General features: G+C 41.5%; 1 protein-coding gene across 1 annotated transcript in view; it reads left to right on the forward strand.

Annotated features, from left to right (window-relative positions):
- The window catches only part of CA10 (carbonic anhydrase 10), a 537,563-nt gene that overhangs the window by 217,397 nt on the left and 302,813 nt on the right, over nucleotides 1-17,353 (forward strand). Inside the window, exon 4 of the mRNA XM_021703952.1 lies at nucleotides 7,849-7,991. Within this exon, the coding sequence (XP_021559627.1) occupies nucleotides 7,849-7,991 (143 nt within the window). The remainder of the gene's footprint in view (nucleotides 1-7,848; nucleotides 7,992-17,353) is intronic.

Raw genomic sequence — 17,353 nt, forward strand, 5'->3', positions numbered from 1 at the left:
GAATGGGTCAACCAGGAAATTAAAGAAGAATTAAAAAAATACATGGAAACCAATGAAAATGAAAACACAACTATTCAAAATCTTTGGGATGCAGCAAAGGCAGTCCTAAGAGGAAAGTATATAGCAATACAAGCCTTTCTCAAGAAGCAAGAAAGGTCTCAAGTACACAACCTAACCCTACACCTAAAGGAGCTGGAGAAAGAACAGCAAATAAAGCCTAAACCCAGCAGGAGAAGAGAAATAATCAAGATCAGAGCAGAAATCAATGAAATAGAAACTAAAAGAACAGTAGAACAGATCAATGAAACTAGGAGCTGGTTCTTTGAAAGAATTAACAAGATTGATAAACCCCTGGCCAGACTTATCAAAAAGAGAAGAGAAATGACCCACATCAACAAAATCATGAATGAAAGAGGAGAGATCACAACCAACACCAAAGAAATACAAACAATTATAAGAACATATTATGAGCAACTCTATGCCAGCAAATTAAATAACCTGGAAGAAATGGATGCATTTCTAGAGATGTACCAACTACCAAAACTGAACCAGGATGAAATAGAAAACCTGAACAGACCTATAACCACTAAGGAAATTGAAGCAGTCATCAAAAATCTCCCAAAAAACAAAAGCCCAGGGCCAGATGGCTTCCCAGGGGAATTCTACCAAACATTTCAAGAAGAATTAATACCTATTCTTCTGAAACTGTTCCAAAAAATAGAAATGGAAGGAAAACTTCCAAAGTCATTTTATGAGGCCAGCATTACCTTGATCCCAAAACCAGACAAAGACCTCATCCAAAAGGAGAACTACAGACCAATATCCCTGATGAACATGGATGCAAAAATTCTCACCAAAATACTAGCCAATAGGATCCAACAGTACATTAAAAGGATTATTCACCACGACCAAGTGGGATTTATCCCTGGGCTGCAAGGTTGGTTCAACATCCGCAAATCAATCAATGTGATACAATACATTAACAAAAGAAAGAACAAGAATCATATGATCCTCTCAATAGATGCAGAAAAAGCATTTGACAAAGTACAGCATCCTTTCTTGATCAAAACTCTTCAGAGTATAGGCATAGAGGGTACATACCTCAATATCATAAAAGCCATCTATGAAAAACCTACAGCGAATATCATTCTCAATGGGGAAAAACTGAGAGCTTTCCCCCTAAGGTCAGGAACGCGGCAGGGATGTCCACTATCACCACTGCTATTCAACATAGTATTGGAAGTCCTAGCCACAGCAATCAGACAACAAAAAGAAATCAAAGGCATCCAAATTGGCAAGGAAGAAGTCAAACTCTCACTCTTTGCAGATGATATGATACTTTATGTGGAAAACCCCAAAGACTCCACCCCAAAACTGCTAGAACTCATACAGGAATTCAGTCAAGTGGCAGGATATAAAATCAATGCACAGAAGTCAGTGGCATTCCTATACACCAACAACAAGACAGAAGAAAGAGAAATTAAGGAGTCGATCCCATTTACAATTGCACCCAAAACCATAAGATACCTAGGAATAAATCTAACCAAAGAGGCAAAGGATCTGTACTCAGAAAACTATAAAATACTCATGAAAGAAATTGAGGAAGACACAAAGAAATGGAAAAACGTTCCATGCTCATGGATTGGAAGAACAAATATTGTGAAGATGTCAATGCTACCTAGAGCAATCTACACATTCAATGCAATCCCCATCAAAATACCATCCACTTTTTTCAAAGAAATGGAACAAATAATCCTCAAATTTGTATGGAACCAGAAAAGACCCCGCATAGCCAGAGGAATGTTGACAAAGAAAAGCAAAGCCGGCGGCATCACAATTCTGGACTTCCAGCTCTATTACGAAGCTGTCATCATCAAGACAGTATGGTACTGGCACAAAAACAGACACATAGATCAATGGAACAGAATAGAGAGCCCAGAAATGGACCCTCAACTCTATGGTCAACTCATCTTTGACAAAGCAGGAAAGAATGTCCAATGGAACAAAGACAGTCTCTTCAACAAATGGTGTTGGGAAAATTGGATAGCCACATGCAGAAGAATGAAACTGGACCATTTCCTTACACCACACACAAAAATAGACTCCAAATGGTTGAAAGACCTCAATGTGAGACACGAGTCCATCCAAATCCTAAAGGAGAACACAGGCAGCAACCTCTTTGACCTTAGCCGAAGCAACTTCTTCCTAGAAACATCGCCAAAGGCAAGGGAGGCAAGGGCAAAAATGAACTATTGGGACTTCATCAAGATAAAAAGCTTTTGCAAAGCAAAGGAAACAGTCAACAAAACCAAAAGACAACCAACAGAATGGGAGAAGATATTTGCAAATGACATATCAGATAAAGGGCTAGTATCCAAAATCTATAAAGAACTCATCAAACTCAACACCCAAAGAACAAAGAATCCAATCAAGAAATGGGCAGAAGACATGAACAGACATTTTTCCAAAGAAGACATCCAAATGGCCAAGAGACACATGAAAAAGTGTTCAATATCGCTCGGCATCAGGGAAATCCAAATCAAAACCTCAATGAGATACCACCTCACACCAGTCAGAATGGCTAAAATTAACAAGTCAGGAAAGGACAGATGTTGGCGGGGATGCAGAGAAAGGGGAACCCTCCTACACTGTTGGTGGGAATGCAAGCTGGTGCAGCCACTCTGGAAAACTGTATGGAGGTTCCTCAAAACGTTGAAAATAGAGCTACCCTATGACCCAGGAATTGCACTACTGGGTATTTACCCCAAAGATACAAAAGTAGGGATCCGAAGGGGTACGTGCACCCCGATGTTTATAGCAGCAATGTCCACAATAGCCAAACTGTGGAAAGAGCCAAGATGTCCATCAACAGATGAATGGATAAAGAAGATGTGGTATATATATACAATGGAATATTATGCAGCCATCAAAAGGAACGAGATCTTGCCATTTGCAACGACGTGGATGGAACTGGAGGGTATTTTGTTGAGTGAAATAAGTCAAACAGAGAAAGACATGTATCATATGATCTCACTGATATGAGGAATTCTTAATCTCAGGAAACAAACTGAGGGTTGCTGGAGTGGGGGGTGGGGTGGGAAGGATGGGGTGACTGGGTGATAGACACTGGGGAGGGTATGTGCTCTGGTAAGCGCTGTGAATTTTGCAAGACTGTTGAATCTCAGATCTGTACCTCTGAAACAAATAATGCAATATATGTTAAGAAAAAAAAAAAAAGAAGAAGAAGGTAGCGGGAGGGGAAGAATGAAGCGGGGGAAATCGGAGGGGTAGACGAACCATGAGAGACGATGGACTCTGAAAAACAAACAGGGTTCTAGAGGGGAGGGGGGTGGGAGGATGGGTTAGCCTGGTGGTGGGTACTGAGGAGGGCACATTCTGCATGGAGCAGTGGGTGTTATGCACAAACAATGAATCATGGAACACTTCATCTAAAACTAATGATGTAATGTATGGGGATTAACATAAGAATAAAAAAAAAATTAAAAAAAAAAAAAACAATACATTGCGCCAGTTGAGCTAGAAAAAGACACAGCATTAGCCAATAAGCCATAATAATGGATGCTTTTAAAAATGACAGAGAGCTTTAAAAATTTGATTTATTGGGACAGTCATGGAAACTAAGAGAAAAAGAATTCAACAGTGATTCTCTAAATTTGGAAGTAGAAGCCACATATAGCACCCCTCGATGCCACCTCTGCTCCCAGGGGTGATACGGGTGTTTATCAACCTGAAGGATCAATAACATGGAGGATAGTTAAGTATCAGAATCCTGGGGATACTGATACTGCACAAATCCAGAGGGAGAGCTTCTTACTCTAAATCTTGAAGCCTTCATTCACACATCCAGCCTTGCTGTGCAGGTGAAATCTGCTGGCTTGCTCCCATGCCGCAGGAATCATGGAGTCTTCATGCCCTCCTGTTTCCAGATGCTTCCTCCTAATGCATTTCGCTAGAATAGATTACACCACATTTGCAGACATCTGAGTCCGGTCCTTTTGGCACCTAAGTTCCCCAAACTAGTTTTGACACCTTCGTTATCGTGCCAACACTTAACACGGATTCTAAAAGCATTGGCTTCTTTCATCTGGACTAGAACCTTCCCCAACCCAGCTGGCCCCAGGACACCAACCCCTGGAGCTGCTCTTCATGAGCAGTCATCCCCATTAGATCTCCTCGAGGGTCCTGCAGAGGAGACCCAAGCACCTCCTCTCTTGCCTGGATTGAAGCCTTTGTATCTAACACACCCATCGTTGCATGGCTTTTTAAAAATCTGAATCTTGTTTGCAATGGTTGACGTTCAAAGCAGGTCAGTTTGAACCTTTGCACTTGAAATTTATTTTAACTGGAAAATAGGCACTGATGTTACTTTGGATTTGCCAAAAGAGAAACGGGAGCAGAGTCTTACAATGGCCAAGGCAACACTTAGCTCTGACACTCCTTGGCTCCAATAATCTGCCTTCGTGTGGAGCCTGCTGGGAAGGAAGGACTTGACCCTCTGCTGCAAAGGCCTTAATTTCATGTATGTGTTCAGGCCAGATGATCTGTAAGGTGGCTTCTATTCTGCAAGACGGTGAATTCATGGCTGATTTGAAAATGAGCAGTCCAGTAGTGAGCAAACTTAGATAGCCCTTCAGGGGTGGAGCTAATGAACAGGGGGTGAGGGGCTCTCAGCTGTTCCTCCGTCATCTGAGCAGGTGGTGGGAACCAGACACATAGGCTCGACAGTGAAGTGGGAGTATAAAACCCTGAAACTCTTTGTCATAAAGAATGGCATGCCCAATAAAAGCCAAGGCAGATGTTTGCATAAGTTTCTGTTGTTTGTGTTTTTGTGGGGGTGCTTTTGGGGTGTGAAGTTTATTAGGCCCCGCAGCATCTGCCTCCCCGTGTTGCCATATATTAGCAGTCTTGCAACCCATTTATAGGGTTGGAATTATGTTTGGTAATGATTTTCAAGGGAATAGATGAGATGCAACCTGCACTTAGCTCTCACTACATTTATGATGCAGCTGCCTTCCGGGGAAAGCCCCCAGACATCATAGATGGCCCCGCTGTCAAAGAGGTGATGGTCTCACAGAGTTTTAAAGATCAAAGGGGGCGGTATTAGTTTCCTGCTGTGGCTATAACAAGGAACTATAACTTAGTGACCTAACACACCACAAATTTATTATCTTATAGTTCTGGGGGTGAGATGCCCAAAATGAACGTTGGGGGTCAGTATGCCAGTGTTCTTTCTGGAGGCTCTAGGGGAGAGAATCCCTTGCTTCGCCCATTCCAGCTTCTAGAGGTCACCTTGGCTTATATCCCCTTCCTCCATCTTCAATGCCAGTGTCTTCTGTCCTCTCTTTCCACCCCAAGATCTTTTCTCTATGCCTCTGACCCTCCTACACCTCTCTCTTAAAAAAGACCCTTGGGATTACTTTGGGCCCACTCAGACAATCAGGGATAATCTACTCATCTCAGTACCCTTAACTTAATCATTTCTGCACAGTACCATTTGTTATGGAAGGTAACATCTTAGGATGTGAACATCTTTGAAGGAGGACCATTATTCAGCCTACCACACAGGCTATAGAGACCAAACCAAAGCCCAAAAGATAAATGATTTATCTAATCTGGGGCAGGGCCATAGCCGTATCCCTGGCATCCTCACATCTGCCATGTTTATGTGCATCACTGACAAAAACGGGTAGGAGCAGACACTGATGGGGACTTTATTTGCATAACAAGCTGAATGATTGGGGAATAAGTATAGGATTGTCAGTGATTTAAAAATAGCAGTTTAGAGGAGACAGAAGTTTATATTTTTAAAAATACATGTTTAATTCAAGAGCTTCCTTAAATATTATCATTTGGCTGGGGCATGCTACCTTCTGAAGACGTTAAATGACTTGCAGGGATAACATAACTTAAATAATGATGGGAAATGAAAGTGCCAAGGAACACATGTACAGTTTCTTCTCTTCTTTCTACCCCACCCCCTCTGCTTCTCTTTCTCCCTTTAGTACTCTACCCATGGCTGCCATTTGAGAATCAGTTAGAGATAGAAACCCAATTCAAACTCCTTAAACCAAAAGGAATGGAACCACTCAGTGGGCTTATTGCCATGGGTTCAGCCAAATTAAGTATTTGCCATATTTCACAAGGAAGTCCCCCCCTTATTCTGGTGTTGAAACATTCTTCTAAGAATCTGAGGAACTTGTTTTTGGTTTTCCTCCCACTTCTGCCCAACAACGGCCTGTAACAAATAAAAGGTTGGTAGAATTTTAGATTTCAATGGTACTAGACATACCATCCAGCTCGATTCTTCTCCTGAATTATGGGTCTTTTATAGTCCCTTCGGCAGTTATTTGCACTACTCCTCTCTTGCCTCAATTTTCTCCATCCATGACATGAGAAGGAATGATGGCTGCTTAAAGTAAAGGCTGAATTAAATTTGAGTTCCTGAGAGGACAGGTGCATTTGAGAGGGTTGTGACTTGATTGTTAGGTTCATCTACTCTAGGAATCACTCCCTAACTCCACTACCACTATATCAGGGTTCGGTGCCCCTCACCTAGAGATTCATAACCCACTCACCTCGTTCTGCAACCCTCCAAGCCTCCCCACCCCCCGCAGTGTGGTAGTCATACATATCTGCCTTACTTGAAATTCACCTAACCCAGGGCTGGACGTGCAACAGGAACTCACTGTGCTGTTCATGGACACTGTGGATGGATGAGTGAGTGATAACCATATAAGCTCTTGGCCACATATGGGACACATGGATCCAGAGCCTCGGTGGAAATACTGAGCACAGGGGAAGGGGGCAGGAAAAAGCTGAAGATATAGTCTGTGATCTTCACTGACATAAAATTAGTAATCGGTTCCCCCTGCTCTGCTAACTTTCTTAAACAGAAGATAACTGGAAATCGCCTTAGAAATTTATTTTCATAGATGTTTTAATGGGACACGGAAGATGAGTGGATGATTCCCCTTTGGATATTTGCACCCAGCACTCCATGTCATTTTTTTCCTGCTTATCAAATGAACACATCCTTAAGCTGCTGGTACATTAGGTTAGTGACACAGTGCTGGATTAAACAAAGACAAAGTCATTTTGCCAAGCTCCTGTCTGCATTGACTGGGGGTCATAAAAGTCATTCATTCCCTCAGTTTGGTTTTGACAGCCCACAGAATAACACCTTGTATATGTCAAATGCTACTTTCTTTTAAAAGCTTTAAATAGCTTCTGTATAGAACAAGGGTGATTCCGGGCGCCTGGGTGGCTCAGTCGGTTAAGCGACTGCCTTCGGCTCGGGTCGTGATCCTGGAGTCCCGGGATCGAGTCCCGCGAGGGGCTCCCTGCTCGGCAGGGGGTCTGCTTCTCCCTCTGACCCTCCTCCCTCTCATGCTCTCTGTCTCTCATTGTCTCTCTCGCAAATAAATAAAATCTTAAAAAAAAAAAAAAAAAGAACAAGGGTGATTCCCATATCGTTCCTGCCACACGGAAAAGCAGAGCATCAGCTCAGGAATTACTAAATATTTGGTGTACTTCAAAAGATGATGTGGGTGGACTACACCTTCTTCCCATTAAGGCATTAATGCCAACTGTACTCATCAAAGAGGCCCCAAGATGAGTGGGTCTGAAACAAGAAAATCTGAAGGTAAAACTTAGAGAAATGACCACAATCCAGGCCAAGAAAATACCCTAGTGACACCCAAGGGTCTCTATGGGTGGGAAACATCAGGTGGCTCCCTCTGACGTCACCACTTTGGTGCCATGGCTCCTTTTGCATTGTTTCTCGAACCTTCCACCCAGACTAATTCTACAATTTCTTTCTGTTTCTAGTTCCTTCTTTCTGGGGATTGGTGAACTCAGCTTGGAATCTTTGCTCTGTGGGGAAACGGCAGTCACCAGTCAGCATAGAGACCAGTCACATGATCTTCGACCCCTTTCTGACACCTCTTCGCATCAACACTGGGGGCAGGAAGGTAAGCAGCCATGTTGCTTGCATTGCGAAGTTAAGGACGCTGGGAGATGCTGATTTGGAAAGCTAGTCTTCCAGGTCTCCATCTCCATGATGAGTTTGTCTTTCCATCTAGGAGTAAAATCACAGACCTCAGGCCTACTGCCAACCAATATAATTATGTCTAAATTGTGCTTTCTCTCCTTAGCTAGTCAAACCCTCATGCTTCCAGTTACTTTGTAACCCCTGGAGGTTGTCCAAGGCCCTATCCCTTGGTACCCCATGAAGGTCAGAAAGCAATGTTGCGTGCATCCCAAGCATATCACGCTGGGAAAATCCCTCCTCTCAGAAACCTCTTTACTGGGACTTCTTTTAACCTCAACAAAGTGGGGGGAAAATTGTTTTAATAAACATAAAGTCAGAAATGTATCATCTTGGAAGGAAAAACAAACAATCACCTTAGGTGATTTATAAGAAAATCAACAATTAATCTTTTTAGGGGAATCTTGGCTGGCTAAGAATCCTAGCTCCTGCCCAGAAATGCTGAGTTATGCTTTGTGATTCTCACACCAGTGTCCCTCCTTCCCCCACTGCACCCCGCGATGTGCTCCTCCTTAATTTTTGGAAGGACATAATGCCTGTGGGTTCTTCTTGTTGCTGGACTCTAGCATTTCTCTTGTGGGTTAATTTCTTTTTGGCTACCTTTTACTGTTGAGTAGTTCATTGAAGGTGGGAAATACACACACACAGCAAATTGTGTTTGAAGGTGATTTAGTTATTGTGAACTCAAGAGGAATGGAAAATCATTTGTGTCCAAGAAATTGGGAATAAAATTATGGACAACTTTTGTTACTGCTGGCAGCCGATTCTCCAGGGTTTGCGTTCCTTGGGCTCTGCTCTCTACTTACACGGTCTGTTTGCCTCACTTACCATGGAGTTTGTTAGACAGTTTTTCCCCTTCTGATATATCGGAATGTATTTTTTCCTATTATATAACTGTCACCGAAAAACCAATGAAACAAACAAACCCAAAGTCCGATGACTGTTTTCGGAGATGTTAGTGACTTTGACTCAGGTCACAAAGCGGGTTTTAAAAGGCATTGCACGTAACTGAGACTATTTCTCTATGTAGTGTTTGTGTTCTATTTTAAATATGTCTTGAGAAGCGTTTTTCTAGAAAAGTCCTATGTAGGTCATGTAGTTTATTGCTCTGATTCCATAGAAATTAACCTATCCAAATTATCATTCCATTTGAAGTTTTATTTTTATAAACTCTAAAGGGAACTTGCCATGGGTTCTACATACACCTCTCTCCTTCAAGTCATGAGCATGGGCAGGCTCACTGACCAGGATTCAGAAAGGGCAAGTTGCAGTTTTGACTTTTCAATCATTCTTTCCTTCTTGGAGAGGGTGATGGAGGGAATAATTGTATTCTAGACCAAGTGAGAAGCAGTAAAAATGCAGAATGAGGGCCCGAATCAGCTACAAGATGACCAGCAAGACTGAAGCACAGAGATCAAAGAGGAGGAGGAGGGAGGTAAGGATGGAAAAGGAAGATGGGGCCAAATCTAGAGGCTGTGTTAAGGAACCGGATCTTTTTCCTGAGTTATAGCAAGCAATTGAAGCATTTTTAGGTTAAGAGTACGTTGGACATGGGATGAGAAAGGTGGCAAGTGAACGCATATAATGGACACATAATTTTCACTTTTCCATCAGCCCATCTTAGAGGAAAATATTGATGTGAAAGAAAAAAATAATTAATTCAAGACACTTCTTCTAAAATTTTTTGGGAAAGAAGAGATGGGGGGGATAGCCTGATGTTAAAAAGCACTTATGTTTTGGTTTGGTATTTTTGTTGTTGTTGACAGAGATTTTTTTTTTTTTATATTTCCAATTCAGTAAAGTGTACCTGATCCAAATCAATTTTCAAATGCATTGGAGTTCGGAATTTTGGAAACATTTACTTTCGACGATGTAAATATTTATATCTGGCACGATTTGTGTTGTCAGCTGTTTGAAGAGCTGAGAACTGTCTGATGGTTTCCTTTGCATTAGCGAAAGGTGGAAAATAAAATATAGATGGTAGGAGGATAAACTAACTGGTAATGAAATGTCTAAACGTGATAGACAATAGCTAAATCATGTTTGCCAGCTTTTTAAAGGTGGTGTTTAATGAGTTGGAGATTTATTTTGGAAGTGAGTATTCAAATCACTGCTGTGAATTTAGTTTTGCCTTGAAGAAATGTGTATCCAAACCAAAAGGTTTAAAGACCACCCTGTAAGACTGGGAGGTTTTGTAGAATGTGGGCAAGGTGCCACATTGTGAAGTCTGAGATCTGCTGGGTATCAGCATGTTAAATGCATCCCAGTCATTATGTGTTTAATGTCACATTCTTATCCATGAACATGATTCCTGCTCGTGTTTCAGTGAAACTCATGCCCAAACCCATAAAGCAGCGTTGCTGCAATCTCGGACTTGTGTTGCTGTGTTCGTTTTAATGTGTCTGACCTGGTGTGGGGCTCAAATCATGAATTAAGGGCTTATCTTAGCATGAGCAAGGGCTGAAATTCAACCTGAATGCAAAAATACAAAGAATAATAATAGTTAGATGTCAATCAAAACATATTGTGTCTTGGATAACAAAGTATATTCATTATACTTGAATAATGGTATTTCTTTTACTTTTTTAGGTTGCTTCTTTTCAATGGTAATTCTTAAGCAATGTTTGGGTTGTTGTTGTTTTTTCTTGAAGGAGAGTGGTTTTTTTTTAACCTAGTTGTTCATATCTGACACATAGGACTCTTATGGACAAAATTTTAAATAACTGTGCTTTTCAAACAATACTCACTTAAGGTTGGGTTGTGTATGGTCATAAGAATCTTACCTTGGAGTCAGTCTCCCACCCTTGACCCCATTCAACTTAACTCCTAGTAGTCTAAACTAATTTTTTTTTTTAATCTTGGAGCTAATGAATCTCTTCTAAAGAAAGCTACTGAGTCAACTCAGGAATTAGAGTAGGCAGGTGGAGATAATTCTTCCTTCACGGTCTCAGATCATTTAAAATCCCTGTATGTAGGAAATTGGATTCTGACAACTGGTATTTTAAGCTCAGTTCAAGCCTGATTGACTGTTTTAAAGATGGAGACCGTTGGTAGTCAATGGACTTGTACAGATTCACATATATTTTTACCTTCCTTGTCTTTTTCCTCACGCCAAAGTGAGTATACGTTAAGTGTTTGTGTATTAAATTCTGTGTGCTATTCACCTAAGTAAGCTTCTTGGTGTAATTTGAAAATAACAGCGTAGAGTGTGAATGTTACTGAACAGCAAAATCTGAATGGCCTGGCTTAATCATTTGGGGATATAGTAGTTCTCTAGATATTTGTCTGGAGCATTCTCTGATACAGGTGGGTGCTGAAGGGTTTCTGGATTAAGAGGTGAGGTTAGTGTTCATGGAAGAGATATGGTTTGTAGATAACCTCTCTGCTGATCTGAAACATCTAAAAGAAGAAAAACATGTTAAAACTGAGTCTAAAATCACTTGCTGATCCTACCATTTTAACCAAAAATCAGTTCCGGCATCCTTCCCCATCTTTTAGGTCTTTTAATAAAATGGACATCTCAGTAGTCAGTGACATGGGCATTGCTCATGAGAATTAAATATAAAAGGTAACCTCTAAAGTCATTCACTTAATGATCCCTATGTATTTAAAAAGCACCCATGCTATGCATAGAAAAGAGACCAAGATTAAGAGTAATATAGTTTCTTTCAACTTTTCTAAAGCTTCTAGATTTTCTGTAACAAGCTTGCATTAATTTAATAATCTGAAAAATACCCATAGATTTTTAATTCATCCCTTCATTTTAGGCAAAAATACAGAGTTGACAAATATGGTAGATGGAATAATGCCCTCTCCTAAAGATATGTATATCCTAATCGCCAGAACTTATAACTATGATATCTTACATGGCAGGAGGTATCTTGAAGATGTGATTAAGGTAAGCATCTTAAAATGGGAAGATCATCCTCTATTATCCTGATGGGCCCAATGCAGTCACAGCGTTCTTATAAGGAATAGACAGAGGCAGGAAAGTCCAAGGCAGAGAAGGAGATGTGACAAAGGAAGCAAGATCAGGGTTATGCATTGCCATGAGCCAAAAGAATATGGGCAGCCTCCAGAAGCTGGAAAAGGGCAAAGAAACAGTTTCTTCCCTAGAGTCTCCAGAAGGAACACAGCCCTGCTAAAACCTGGATTTTAGCCCAGCAAAACTGCTTTTTGACCTCTGACTTCCAGAATGTAAGATGACCCTTTCAAGGAGACTGGTTGCAGCCCATGCAACCACAGGGATGGAGCTGAGGATGAAAGACCCCAGCTGCACTCCTCACTACCCCCACTTTGCCAGGCTCCCTCTGGGGAGAAGTCAGAGACCAAGACAAGACTGTTGATTCAGTCTACCTAAGCCAGCCTCCAGGCCACAGGGCAAGGTGAAGATAGATTTAAAGGGGCAAGAAGAAGACATCCTACTCAAGGCTATACCCTTTATCTACATGACCATTTGCAAATTTCCCATTAAATGAATATGAGGTAATAAAATTCATCATTACTTATAAAATTAGGTACAAATGTCTCAACCTGTCATTCGTAGTCCTTGCAATATGGCCCCAAATCCCCCCTCCAGAGCTTTATTCCTCTTACATCTTATGCCTACGTTTTGTTCCCAGTGAGATGGTGATACTTTTTTCTTAATTGATGTATCTCACTTTTCCCTGTGATCTGTGCTTTGGCCACAGTGTAACCCTTCACCTGACGTACCTCTGTACCTCAGCACTCCCCATCCCTACCTTTTATTATTCAATCTCTCTGGCACCAGTGCTGCCTCCACCCTGATGCTCCTCTTGATGTCTTTCATGACTGGTGAAATCCCTCTTCATTTGCTTCTTTAAGTAACTTGCTTATATTTCATTTAGGACCTGAACCTTGGCCTGTAGTATATTAGTCTTACTTGCCTCATCTCCCCGTCTTAGATTAAGGGCTCCTCATGATAAATGCGCTTTCATATTTTCATTTTATATCCCTGAGGTTATCTGTGATGAGGCTGGTTGATTTGAACTGAACCAAGATTATCTTTGATCACCAAACAAAAGGTTTATGTGGAATTAGTGAAAAGTTGCTTTGACTTAAGGTGGGAAAAATATGAGAAAGTCCCATGATGAAAAGTAACCTTGCCATCAACAGAATCTGCCATTAGAAACTAATTTTCGATTATTGTACTTTTCCTGAAACATGGTCGAAACATGTTGAAAGAAATAGTGACTGTGAATTGGTTGGGTGCCTAAAATCTTATCACTTCTCTATTTTTTAAATTTCCACCATGAACCTGATAGCAAAATTTAGTTGACCACAATTAATCATTACAATGTCTACATTGCTATGTTTAGAAACCTTTTATGAGTAAGGCATTTATGTTCCTTCAAGGACTTCACGATATATTAGGGGAAAAAATATAGATATACAGAAATTAAATCACAGTAGCTGATTTAAATAACTATTTGAGATAATAGTGGAAGAGAACCTAAGGAAACAATGAAATGATTAATTAGCAAATCAATCTTTTTGACATTAATATTTAAGGGTGGTAAGAAGTTGGGTTGGCTGAACCAGGCTTTATGGAAGTGCTAGAATGTGAGCTAGCATGGACAGGTCGGTGGAATGAAATACTGTTTGCAGGAGGGTCTTTAAATGTTAGACGTTCTGGCTCCACGTGTGAAAGATTAAAGAAAATGTAAGGATAGATCCATTTTGCCATCTAAATATGTTACCGTGGTGCTGGTTTTTATTGCATAACTGATATTAAACTTTCAATGATAAGTATTCTTTCCCATTTGGAACTCATTAGCTATCTTTAAGTACCACAGGTCTTTTTATACTGAAGCTCTGGTATGGAAATGACACCTATAATTTTGCATGTGCTTGTGGGACATAGTAGATCTCCAAGAGCTGATGAAGAAGTGAATGTAATTCTTAATCATTTGTGTTTTGTGGTTTGATAAGTTTTTTGACTTGCCATACTGACAATATCCTTTCTCAGAAGGAAACAATAAAGGGTCTCTTTATTTGGCTCTAATTCTAACCAACAAGGAAAAGCAGCTCAGTGATATGGAATGGACAGTAAAATTCTGGAAGAAAGTGGATGTATTATCTTAGAAAATACGGTATTCCAAAGTAAAAAAAAGAATGCTAATAAGCATTGTCAGACATGGATCCTAAAACCTTCAAAAGGCAGATTTTTGAACTATCATAGTTAAAGTAGATGTGATCTCTCTGCCTCACGGAAGGTAACTCTAGAGGACTAAGAAGCTCTTAAAAATGAAATTATGGCAATACAATTACAAATGATGATACCTCAGAAAAAGGAAGTGGTAGGAGCTAAGGCTACAGATGTGGCTGCACAGGGAGTTTTGCCAAAAATAATGTTTTTAAATGGCAGGGAAGAGATGTGAGAGAAAGGGCTTTATAGCCGAGGAGGGGGAATGAAAGTGGAAGGAACCTGTGAAAATCATTTCAGGGAGAATAAGGTCCAGAATGAGTTTAGGGTGGCAGAACGAGAAGGTCTTTTAAAGTTACAGTTACAGGGAGAAGGAACATTAAGACAATATAGACCTTTGTTTGGGGGGTTGGGAGGGATAGAGACCCACAGATGTTCTGCTCTGGGTTTGGATTTTAGGTTTACCACTAACCACCCAAATATGAGAAGCCTAACCTCTCTGAGCTTCAGTTCCCTCCTTTGTAAAAGAGAGATCGTAATTGTACCCACCTTGCAGGGTTGTGGTGGTTGTGGTGGAGGGAATTACATGAAGTAACACGCTTAGTAGGCAGGTGGCCGTTCAAGTTCTCAGGCTGGCAGCTGTCGGAGAAGGAGATGTGCCACAATTGTTAGCTACTGGCTTCATCCCTCCGGGCTGCAGGAACAAACTGTCACTGACGGGGTAGCTTCTAAAGAATGGACTTCACAGTTTTGGAGCCTGGGAAGTCCAAGATCAAGGCAGGGGCATGGTCGCATTCCGGGGAGGGCCCCCGTCCTGGTTTACAGCCGGCGCCTTCTTGCTGAGTCCCCACGTGGTGTGAGCAGCCAGGGAGCTCTGTGGGGCATCTTTTCTAGGGGCACCAGCCCGGATCAGGAGGGCTCTGCCCTTATGACCTAATCACCTCCCAAAGGCCCCACCTCTTAATACCCCACCTTAGGGATTAGGATTTGAACATATGAACTTTCAGACCATGGTAACTACCATCAGAGATGTGGCCATTAACGAGAAAACACAACGTAATCCTACCAGAGTTTCTCCATCAAAGAAACTAATACTCACTTTAGAATCCGTAACATATATGCTGAGAGGTGACGTGGATGACAGAATATGGAATCCAGAACCACCTTGCCAGCAACCCCTATCCAAGAGTTTGAAATTCAGTATGCATGAAGGTAAAGCTTTCCTCTCAGGCCCATCTTTATAAAAAGCTGCACAGATTCAGAGTGGGCTGGATTTGTTGTAAAATCACTACATGCGAAAAAAGTAGAGGAAGTTAATGGATAATGTGAGCGGCATGAGTAAATAGCACAGGGAAGATGCCAAGAGACGAATTCAACCTAATTACGTAGTACATAAGGTACTCCTCCGTAAGTGAGGTCATTGTCCTATAATAACCTTCAGGGAGAATAGAGTACCTGGGATACTGCAGTCAGATCCCTCAGTACTGATGGTTAGAATAACTAATGGAAAAGATGTTGACAAAGTGAAATGCAGAAAAAGGGGAACAAAGTAGTGATGAGAAGAATCAACCATTCTGTACGTTTTGTATTCAATTCTTTCTGAAAGGGTGACATTTTAAGATATAATTACAGGCGCCTTCTAATTATACCTGTCCTGTGCAGCCTCAGACACCGAAAACTAGTGCTGGTGTTTGGAAATGGCATGAACCAGACTTTGTTTCAAAATAAGAGCTCAAGCCATGTGAAGGGTGAATGACCTCCATGTGTTACATTGAGAACCCCAGCACAAAAAGAGTTCCAGCAGGCACTGAAGTCCACGTGCTACTCTAGAACAAGCTCAAGCATCAGACGACAGCCTTGACCTGGCCTGGAATCCCCCTTCCAATCTAGAAACTACGAACAATGGTTAGATGGGCACACGGAACATGTTTGTTTGAGGCTGACCCCGGAATGAGGATTTAACTCCCAGCGGAGAACTCCCTTTAAAGCCCTAGCATTGGTTTGGAAGAAACCTGCCTTGTCCTCTTTCTCATCCGCTATCAAAATTACTCCTCAAAGTGTTGGATACCGGACTCTTTCTCCTTTAGGATATTTTGCTCTGAGTTGCTAAAATGGAGGATCCAGGGAAAATGAATGTTACAAGAAAGGACTTTGATTAAAGATAAAGAAACGAGGCCAAGGTAATTGTGTTTATGCTCAGAGCAGAGCGTTTTGCAGGCAGTGGAAGGTTTCAGGGCCTTGTGATGAAAGATAAGTAAAATGTGAGAGACTGATGCTGTATCCTAAGTTGGGGATGGGCTCAGAGCAAAGGTGTTCTGTGGTTGGCATCAGGTTCTCGTGCACAGTCGCCTAGCTTAGAGCTGGGCTCAGGATTACTGCTCAGCATCTCAGCAGTTGCTTGGAATGTGTCCCTCTTGACATTGCCCACAGAATCAATGCAGTCATTAGGCAAGACTTTGAAGGAAACACCTGGACGTTGGCTTTAGTATTTTATAAATACATCTAGTTCTGTGTCTTTCTTTATTCCTCTTGTGAGTATTAGAAAAGACTTTGCTTTCCCTTCCTGCTTCTTGGTCTGTGTCTCTCTCTATCTCTCTGTCTCTCTCTCTCCCTTCCCCCCCGCCCCACTTACCTTCCTCTTCTCAGTCATTCTGTCTTGTTCTCCTACCCTTTTCTCCCCTCCCCTGTCTCCTTTCTCCCATTCACCTTGTCCCATTCCTCTGCCCCCCTTTGCTTTCCTCCCTCCTTCCTCCTGGTCCTGGGTTCATGTGACCAAGGAACCCGTGCCTTCTGTCTTCTGCATCAGGGTGAAATAGGTACTCCCCTTTCCTACATTTTAGAAAGATTGACAATTCTATGATTTTGGTGGCAACACTTAAATAAAAGAAAATTCAAGTTATCCGAGGACGGAGCACAATTTTTATGAGAGAGTATGCGGGGAATTGATTCAAGAAATCTAATGAATTTAGAGGCAGGTGAATTCCCCAGGAATTTCATGGGTGTTAAGTATCAGTCACATGGTACCATCTTCGTTGTCTGGTTACTTGATTCCACAGATGAAACCAACAGGCATTTGGCAAATTAACTGCCCTTTCAAATAGGTGACAAAATGTCGTACT

Source organism: Neomonachus schauinslandi, chromosome 15, assembly GCF_002201575.2.
Source record: "Neomonachus schauinslandi chromosome 15, ASM220157v2, whole genome shotgun sequence".
NCBI lineage: Eukaryota > Metazoa > Chordata > Mammalia > Carnivora > Phocidae > Neomonachus > Neomonachus schauinslandi.